The sequence below is a fragment of the Papaver somniferum genome, unplaced genomic scaffold, assembly GCF_003573695.1.
Source record: "Papaver somniferum cultivar HN1 unplaced genomic scaffold, ASM357369v1 unplaced-scaffold_128, whole genome shotgun sequence".
NCBI classification, from domain to species: domain Eukaryota; kingdom Viridiplantae; phylum Streptophyta; class Magnoliopsida; order Ranunculales; family Papaveraceae; genus Papaver; species Papaver somniferum.
Window position 1 is genome coordinate 2,391,152 of NW_020621936.1, and position 9,629 is coordinate 2,400,780.

Consider the following 9,629-nt stretch of genomic DNA (forward strand, 5'->3'; position numbering starts at 1 on the left):
CTTCTACTTTGATACTGCATTTTGAAAAACCTACGGATGCATATTATCGTTCAAATACTACGGATGGATTGAAAAACCTGAGCTTCTGGTGGAGCATGTACACCAAATAAAGCATCCACAATAACCAAGTCGATCACATACATAGCAACATGGTCCATATGAAAAGCCAAATAACGCATGTACAACAACATCAATCGGCAGGAATTGAACTCAAGACGACCGTCTCACCAGAACTGGCGAGACACATAGTACTTAAGACAACATTTTTATGCATATCATCCTTAGTAGTTAACACTACAGATAATACTAGCAGTAAAGTAATGCTTAACAAGTATTGACAGTAGCAGTCTTTGATTCAAGACAAGCATTCACAGCTTCACCAACTGTGAGGAAGACGGATTCTTCTTCCGTTTTGTCGACAAACTTTGCTAGCTTTAGCTTATTTATAACTTGCCAACTTGGGTTTGCTAATGCTACCTGCAAAACACGCGTCAATCTTTTATGAGAACTAAAGCCTTCAACAATTTTTATTATTTTCTTACAAAAGCTTATTTATAACATGTTCTTATACCTTAATTCCGAAGGAAGACAACTTCTTTTTCAGTTCTTCAAGTGCAATGATTCCAGATGTATCGATGTTCAACAAATCTAGATTGAATCAAACCCCATTATTAGAAGACATGAATAATAGTGATATCAGTATCTTATTGGATGCAAAAATAACGTACTCGACATGTCAAGGATCAACGCTCGAATCTTTTTTTCTTCTTTTGTTCTGGATGCTTCTTCTTCTTCCTCCTCCTCTTCTTCTTCGTCTAATATCCATTTCATTATCCTAAAACAAGACATACATTTACTTGTGAAAACATCTTAAGATTACTAAAAATCAAATCTTCCTTTTTTTTTGGGTCCTTATAAGACATACCTTTCCTTGACAAAATTGGCATTCGCAAAACAAAGCAATGCAGTGTCTATGCGTATTACGAGTACACCAGGAGTCGGAAGAAACATTTTATACTGATTCATGCTGCCGAAAATATCACTTCGAGGGAGTCTTCCAAGTACTTCGATGCCAGGTCGAATTGCAGTTAGTATGATCTTCAGGATTGATATAATCAGCTGCAAAAATATTGTAAATTATTGAAGACAAATTACTCCATGGTGGTGTAAAGTTAGTCTAGTTACTTCAAGTTTAACTTTGTGAAAGTCCCTATTACAAACTTGGTCAACGGATGGATTGACTTTGTTCAAAAGGTGTAGGACCAGAAACATTTTTAGCATGGTAGTGGTCAAGCCACTAGCACTGAGAGGTCTTATTTTAGGGGGTTTTTAAGAAAATTAGAAAAGGTATTCTATATATATTTCCCTCAATTATGTCTTCTTCTGCATATGATGATGCTACATTTTTTCCACTATTTTTCTATGTGAAACGATATAAACCCTTGAAACTGATGCCTTTAGCATCCCAAAAGGAGGGGAGGTAGTACAAGCTAAAAGGGTTATTCTAATTATGGCATAGATATGCCTGCACATAGGGTCTAATTGCGACCTTTTTTTTGCTCAGTTATAATGATTGGCCTGGTTACCTCCTTTTTTTTTTGTTACATACCTCTTGCAACAAAATTTTTCTTTTTTCATTTTATTGATGGATTCTCATGAAATCCTTAAAAAGAAATCACAAGAAGATACGACTCCAATAATAAGTTCAGTTGATTCAAGTACGTACCGCAGCAAGAAGACCGATTTCCACAGAACAGAAAATGACTCCAAAAAATGCTCCAATGCAAGCAAGAAAGTCGAATTTGTCAATCTTCCAAATGTCGTAAGCTTCATGAACATCGATAAGCCCTGGCAAAGCTGATAATATTACGGATGCCAATATCGCAATTGGAGTGAAATATAACAACCTAGTGAGACACTCCAATGCTATAATAACAGTTACAGCCATGACGATATTTGATACAACTGTTTCACATCCCGCACTAAAGTTCACAGCCGTCCTCGAGAACGAACCTACAGAACGACAATGATTATCCATCAATAAAAATTACTAGCCTGAAATGAAAAGAACAAATTACTACAATTTACAAATCCTACCCGTTGCTAGATAGCATGAAGTACAGGACCCTGCGATGTTCATGAAGCCCATGGCAACCATTTCTTTATTTCCATCAAGGTGGTATCCCTTTACTGACGCGAAAGATCTACCTACTGCAACTGCTTCCTGTAATGCCATATTAAGGTCAAATCAGGTGTCGGGTCATTTGCTTGTATATTTTTCTTAAACAATTTATAAATTTCATTATCAGCAATAAAAACGTCCAATATTCCAAATAGTTAAAAAAAAAAAAAAAAAAACGACAACTAGAAGTCTTAAGTTTTGATTTTGTTGATTGAAAGGGAGTTTTTTTTTGTTAAGCTTGAATGGTAGCTACAACTTGATAATCTTAAGTTTTGGATACTTACAGCTAGAGCAACAACTGCTGCAATTAATCCAATTTTAGCAGCATCTCCAACATTTGAGCCATTAAAACTTAATTGCTGAATTGAAATTGGATTGATTCCTCTTTTGATGTGTTTAACAATTTTAATTCCATGTTTATCCCCTTTTGTTATGTAAACAATTAGAGTGGATAATATAACTGATACCAGAGGAGCAATTGCTGGCAACCAGAATAGCTTCTTCTTCTTTTTACACTGCAAAATAGAAAAATAAGTGGTTAATTGTTAAATAAATATTTCACGAAGTAATAATTTAAAAAGTAAATAAATTACGCATTTCATATACTCACCAAGAATCTGGTAGACAAGAGGAAAATCAGAAATGAACACCCAAGCACAAAATTGTAAGGATTCCACTGCGAAATGCATAAATCAAAATTATAAAATTTGGATTTAAAATAAAAATATGCGAACAATAAAAAGCTTGATATATTTTTGCCTTAATGTTAAAATAAATTTGAGTCCTTACACTGTGGTGTACTGATTTCCAAATAGCTCCGACAACGGACACAACGTCGGTTTTGTTTGTAAAATTTGAAAGCCCAAGTAGTCCTTTCAGCTGTTGCAATCCGATAACAATCGCGGCACCACCCATGAATCCCACAATTGCAGCATGAGATAAAAAATTCACAAGGAAACCCAACCTGCATTTTGGAAAAGAAAATAGTCAATACATATATCTTGGCGAACTGTCCCATTCTTAACTTCATTAAGGTTCAAGTTTGTACATGCACCTGAGTAATCCAAATGCAGCTTGAAAAACTCCAGCAAAGAATGTTACAGTGAAAACAAGGTTTCTATAACCGATGGGATCAACGGAGGGATCGCTAATTTTCTGAATCATTGCTGATAAAAGAAGCGAAACAACGGCTACTGGCCCGATCGCTATCTCTCTTGAACTGCCCATTGCCGCATAAATCAATGGCGGAACAACATTGGTATCTAAAAATCATATTAGAAATCCTTAGATTACATACGTAAAAGTATGTATAGAATATGACTAAATTCTGTTCAAAAGATCGACTCACAAAGTCCATATTGAGGATCAAGCTTCGCTAAATTAGCGTATCCGATACTCTGCATATATACAAAGATAGTTGTGAAACGTATAGAAATCATTTACTGCTGAATGGGGTAATTTACCTGTGAATCATATGTATAGATTACCTGCGGGATGCTCAAACTTGCTAGAGTTAAGCCAGCGAAGAAATCACTTTTAAATTTCGAAGCAGTATATTTTCGACCCCATCGAAGAATTGGAAATATCCCCTGTAAGATCGAAAAAATGCGCTTCGGGTTGCTTTTGGCTTTTGTCTTGGCATTATTTGATGAAGGATACGTTTTCATTCCACAATGAAAAACGGTCTCTTTGATCGAACTAACTAGCTCGTGTATCAGACCTGGTGGCTCGGGGGAATCAAGTATCCATCGAGCCCTCTCGGCTCGATTTTGAACATCAACGTCCAGCTGATGATCATCCATGGGGATGATTCTTTCGTTGAACGAAGTATTATCAGCCATAGTGTTTTTGAAGAGTTTGGAGGAACCAAAATGGGAACTGGTCCTAGTTATATGATGATATAAGTGGTGAATCTGGTGATCATAGTTTTTAGGAAACAAAGGAGCTGCAATTTCTTACGCATGGAGGATCTTGTTTATATATAAGGAGTTTTGCCTAGTTAGCTAGAGGAGCCTAGCTAGCTAAGCGAGAAAGCGAGGGCGAGAGGGAGTGTCAAAAGGAGAGGGAAGGAGAAGAGGATCGAGAAGAGTAGAGAAAAATATGCACAATTGGTGGTGCAGAATTTGAGATGGAGTGAAAGCAACTAAGAGAAAGAGAGTGAAAAGAAAGTTCTTGCAGAAACGAATGACAAGTACTCAGGACTGACAATGAGAAAATCAAGTCCGAACACATTGACTCAGGTCAAATTCAAAGGAAAGGTTCTCGAACAAAAACTAACCTTTCCAAGATATTTGAGTTTCTCGATACGGATTATCAACCCCATTTCCAAACCACAAATGCTTTAGCTAAAGAACAACCAGGTTTTTCATACTGCTTCAATCCAAATAGGGTGCGGGTGGACACCTATAAGACCAGATCATCAAAGAGGGACTCGAAAGGATAATGGACACGCCAACACAGATCCATGATTTGTTCTGATCATCTGCTTAAGATGGTGTTTTAGGTAATACCGGATATTCATTTCATTTATCGACAGCCCTACCCGCAAGTCATACCTACCGATTAACACCGACTCATCTTTTTCCCCATTGCATATGCTGAGCTATTTGGCATATTATTTCTTTTAAGCGGGCATGCAACTTATGATTCTTGATAGCAACCAACCAAGACTTGGAGAAAAGAGAAGAAGAAATAAGAAATGAAACCAAAGTTCAGTAGTCCAAATCCAATTAAAATGGAACAGTTATAAAGAGCGATTATATTAATAATACTGTATTAATTAGACAAAAATGTTTAGATTACAACATTTAAGTCGAATCAATCTGAATATAAGGAACGTCTATGGAGTTTCCAATCTGGTGACCAAAGAACAGTGTCTCAAGACTTCTGAAAATTATTGCTCTTATATTAGTTGGTTTTGATTCGAATTACAATTGTCAAAGCCAATAACTGCTGATACTACTTTTTCCCATTGAAAAAACCCTTAGGTTCAATGAATCTGGACAGAATTTGGGTGATAAAAATCTTGAAAAAGGAGAACCATTAAGAGTGGAGGTAACACTTTTTCTCTATTTATTGCTTCAGTTTTTTGTTTGTTATGACATGTTTTCCTTAGTTTTGTACTAAATGTAATTTTAGTTGGAACGTTTAGTTTGAGTTTTACCCACCACTAAGAGTACTTTTTTTGGAAGTTCTATAAGCAAAATGTCAAATTTCTGTGTTGGAAATATATGTTTTAAAATAAAAAAGTGTTTCCATAAATTATTTTAAACAATTGAATAAGAAATTTGATTACTTGTTTAATTCGAATAGTTTCAAAATTTGATTAGGGTGACAAACACACAAGATTGTTGTTGAATTTGTGTGATAACTCATATGTTGTTCGTAAAACTGAAGATATGTTTAGTTTATTTTTTGACATAAAAGACTTGGGTGAAGATAACGTAAATTTATGAATTGAATTTGTATTTCTTTTGGATATATTGCACTACATTGAAAAGCAATTTATAAAGAAATTGAAATATAGTATGCTTAAAAATTTGTTTTCACTTTTTTTTTTTTTTGATACTAATAGAAAATTTTATTGATCAGTTTCTTCTATGTAATACAAAGTCATCCTCAATCCATTTAACAATATCAGGAGGATAATTCAAAGCATAAGAGAAACTATTAGCTTCAAGTCTAGCCTTTCTTGCTAACTCATGAGCTACACTATTACTTATCCTATTAACTAGTTTGCAAAACCAAAATTCATTGTTTGTAAACTTGTTTCTGACTGATAGAAATAAATGGTGGTTAAACCAATGCACTTGAGGGTCTTCACTATGTATTGAGTTCAACAGATTTTGACAATCAGTCTCAATGATTACTTTATTAAATCCATTATCTTCAATCCATTCAACAACTTTGATCAGAGCTTTGCATTCAAATTTTTCTGCTCCAACTTCAGCTGCCATTTCCTCCACCAAATTGCATCATTTCGCTGCTAACGCATACCCTGCATGATCACGCACTATTAGTCCAATACTACCTTTTCTTGTTTCATAATCATAGGAAGCATCAATATTAACTTTTATGTAACCTATACCAGGTGGAAACCAAATCTTTGAAAGGATAAATCTGTTCCTAGGAACACTAGAGGAAGTAGCAGAAAATTCACATTGCTTAACAAGATTATGAATTCTCGAGAGAGTTCTATTCATATTAGGTTTTTCAGATTGAAAAATCCAACTACATCTATCCTTCCATATATACCAAACTGCACACATAAGCTTAAACACAAGAGAATCAGATATATAATTAATATTTTTGTTCACATCTGCATCAGTATAAAACCAGGATATAATCCAATCCTGCAGAGTGACAAAATTTTGAGTAACATCAGCAATGTGCACATTTAAAGCATTCCAAATCGATCTAGCATAAGTACATTCAACCAGAAGATGACTAATAGTCTCAGTACTATTACTACATAGGCTACATTTCGAATCAATGTCAGACTTATAAGAAACTAATTTTCCTCTTACAGGCACAATATCTCTCAAGCATTTCCAGATGAAAAGTTGAACTCTATTTGGAGTTTTAGTCTGCCACAATTTCTTCATACATCTGTAGGAATATAGTCATCAATGATAGCATAGTTGACATGATTAGCACAGAGTGTATTATATGCACTCTTAACTGAAAACTTACCTCTCCTATCTGGTGTCCAGATAAGATAATCTTCACCTATGTCAGGGACATACATATTGAGAATAACACTTGAAGTTTCTTGATCAAAAATAGCACTAACAAGTTGATTGTTCCAAATTTTGGTACCAGGATGAAAAAGGTCACAAACAAAATTAAGAGAATTAAGACTAGAAAGTCCCACGGTTGGAACAGGTGGACTATTAAGACCAATAATCCAGTTATCTGGCCAAATTTTAATTTTTGTGCCACATTGAACAATCCATTTGGAGTGTTGTTGCACAACTTCTATCCCAGAATAAATACTCCTCCATAACCAGGAACAATCATCTTTCAATTTATCAAGGTGAAGTAAATTACCATTCTTGCCATACTTAGCCATAACAATCTGCATAATAAGGAGTTATCATCATTGCAGGCCTTCCAAGCTATCTTAGTCAACAAAGCAGTATTGAAATGTTCAAGATTTCTAAAACCCAGACCTCCTAGAGCCTTTGGAATATTAAGTTTATTCCATCCTATCATACAAAGACCCTTGTTATCACTATGCCCCCACCAAAAATGTTTTTGGATTGACTCCATTTGATCTATCATGGTTTTAGGAATTTTAAAACAACCCATTTGATAAGTTGGCAAGGCATTTAAAACATGCTTAACCATGGTAGTTCTAGCTGAGCGATTCATAGTCTTACCTTTCCAAAACTTCAGTCTAGTGCCAAAAGATTTAATAAGGGGTTTAAAAGCTTTGGTTTTATCTCTACCAATAAGCAAAGTAACACCAAGGTATTTATCAGAATCCTTCATTTCAGTCATCTTAAGTTCTCTGGCTAGAATTTCTCTAGTACTTGGACTAATATTGTGACTAAAATAAACACTAGACTTGTCTAGGTTAAGCATCTGACCTGAAACACTACTAAAGTAGTTAAGAACATTCATAATACCCTCTTTGTTGTGCATATCAGCCTTAGTAAAAATTAAAATATCATCATCAAACATAAGATGAGTAATACCTGGAGCCTTCCTAGCTGCTTTTACACCTGATATTAAGTGATTTGTCTCAGCATTTAAGATCAACCTAGACAAAAATTCCATACAAAGAATGAAAAGATAGGGTGAAAGAGGATCATCCTGTCTAATACCTCTAGTTGGAGAGAAAATTTGAGTGGGAGAACCATTAAGTAACACAGAAATATTTGTTGTAGATATGCATTGTTCAATGTAACCACAAAATATAGCATCAAAACCAAATTGTCTATGAATACCTAATAGAAAAGACCATTCAATTCTATCAAAAGCCTTAGAAAGGTCAAGTTTTAAAGCCATGGTTCCACTATATCCCTCTTTATGTTTCATTGTATGTATCATCTCATGAGCAACAATAATGTTGTCATGAATATCTCTACCTGGAACAAAAGCTGCTTGGTAAGAGGATATAAGGTGCTTTAAAAAGGGTTTAATTCTATCAGCAATGATTTTTGAAATAACTTTATAAACTGTATTGCACAAACCTATAGGTCTAAAGTCTACAGGTCTGATAGCATTATCAGTTTTAGGAATCATACTAAGATAGGTTTTGTTGAACTCCTTAGGCATATGGCCAGTTGCAAAAAACTTTGAACAACAATGATTATATCCTTACCAACTATATCCCAATTGTGTTGATAGAAACCTGCCTGAAATCCATCAGGTCCAGGTGAACTCCAGGCACTCATATGTTTGATGATTTGGTGAACATCATCACTATTAGGAATTCTTGTCAACAAGGAACTATCATGCTCAGTAATAATAGTAGGAATAATGTCAAAGGTGATATCAGTAAAAACTGGAACAATAGTTTTACTTACCTGAGAAAAATGATCCACAAGCAAATTAGCCATATCTTTAGAATCACTAAACCAAACACCATTAGTATCACAATGATAATCGATATTTTTCCTACTCATCCTTCTATTAGCTAATGTGTGAAAATATTTGGTATTATGATCTATTTCAGTTATAAAAGAATCACCAGATTTTTGCTTATAGAAATCTTCCTTAATATTAAACCAATCATCAAGTTTCTTAGTGATAGCCACAATATTTTCATGCTGAGAGTCATTAAAGAGATCATTTTGAGCATTTTCAAGTTGAATCTCTAAGTTATTGATATTTTTATCAATATCTCCAAACTCAACTTTATTCCAATGAGACAATCTTTTCCTAGTTCTTTGTTGTTTGTTGGTCAAGTTAAAGGCAACAGAGCCATTAACGTTAGAGTTCCAAGCAATCTGAAGTTGGTTTCTAAAGGCAAAATGTTTCATATACATAACAAAGAACTTAAAAGGTCTTCAAGTATTACTAGTGAAATCCTTAGGAACAAGCATAATAGGACAATGGTCAGAGCCAGCTTGAACTAAGTGTAAAAGTTTAGATTGAGGATAATAGTTGAACCAATAACTGTTACCTATGGCCATGTCAATTATAGATTTTCTACTACCAGTGCAAAACTATTACTAGACCAAGTATAGTCTTACCTATATAACCAGTGTCCATAAGGCCACAAATATTCATTTTCTCTTGAACATATCTGTCTTCAGTGGAGAAATTAGAAGCCTCAGAAATATCATGAAGATGAAAATTCAGATCTCCTACAACTAACCATGGTTGCACTATATTCTTACTAGTTTCTACCATAAAATCCCATTGCTCTTTCTTTAATTTTATCAAAATAAGTGGAGCCATACATGAAGGGTATAAGCACATCTGGTTAACTAGGGTC

General features: G+C 34.6%; 2 protein-coding genes across 2 annotated transcripts; both read right to left on the reverse strand.

Moving 5' to 3' along the window:
• Positions 1–138: 138 nt before the first annotated feature.
• On the reverse strand, positions 139–4,905 carry LOC113332058 (low affinity sulfate transporter 3-like). The gene is made up of 12 exons (XM_026578732.1): positions 3,670–4,905; positions 3,531–3,579; positions 3,237–3,444; positions 2,972–3,146; positions 2,793–2,858; positions 2,467–2,697; positions 2,098–2,224; positions 1,727–2,013; positions 926–1,119; positions 729–835; positions 572–648; positions 139–477 (listed from the first exon to the last, which is right to left on the reverse strand). The coding sequence occupies exons 1-12, from the start codon at positions 4,021–4,023 to the stop codon at positions 325–327; spliced, it is 2,028 nt and encodes a 675-aa protein (XP_026434517.1). The 5' UTR covers positions 4,024–4,905; the 3' UTR covers positions 139–324.
• Positions 4,906–6,156: 1,251 nt separating this feature from the next.
• On the reverse strand, positions 6,157–9,171 carry LOC113332111. The gene is made up of 4 exons (XM_026578786.1): positions 8,541–9,171; positions 7,232–8,364; positions 6,875–6,910; positions 6,157–6,768 (listed from the first exon to the last, which is right to left on the reverse strand). The coding sequence occupies exons 1-4, from the start codon at positions 9,169–9,171 to the stop codon at positions 6,157–6,159; spliced, it is 2,412 nt and encodes an 803-aa protein (XP_026434571.1).
• Positions 9,172–9,629: the final 458 nt, after the last annotated feature.

Coding starts and splice junctions, on each gene's coding strand:
- LOC113332058 (XM_026578732.1), bottom strand. CDS start 4,023: ATGGCTGATAATACTTCGTTCAACGAAAGAATCATCCCCATGGATGAT. Junction 3,147..3,236: donor GCTGCATTTGGATTACTCAG/GTGCATGTACAA, acceptor TCCAAAATGCAG/GTTGGGTTTCCTTGTGAATT. Junction 649..728: donor GTTGATCCTTGACATGTCGA/GTACGTTATTTT, acceptor GATTCAATCTAG/ATTTGTTGAACATCGATACA.
- LOC113332111 (XM_026578786.1), bottom strand. CDS start 9,171: ATGAAACATTTTGCCTTTAGAAACCAACTTCAGATTGCTTGGAACTCT. Junction 8,365..8,540: donor ACCTGATGGATTTCAGGCAG/GTTTCTATCAAC, acceptor TGTGCAATACAG/TTTATAAAGTTATTTCAAAA. Junction 6,911..7,231: donor GGCTAAGTATGGCAAGAATG/GTAATTTACTTC, acceptor TCCCTGACATAG/GTGAAGATTATCTTATCTGG.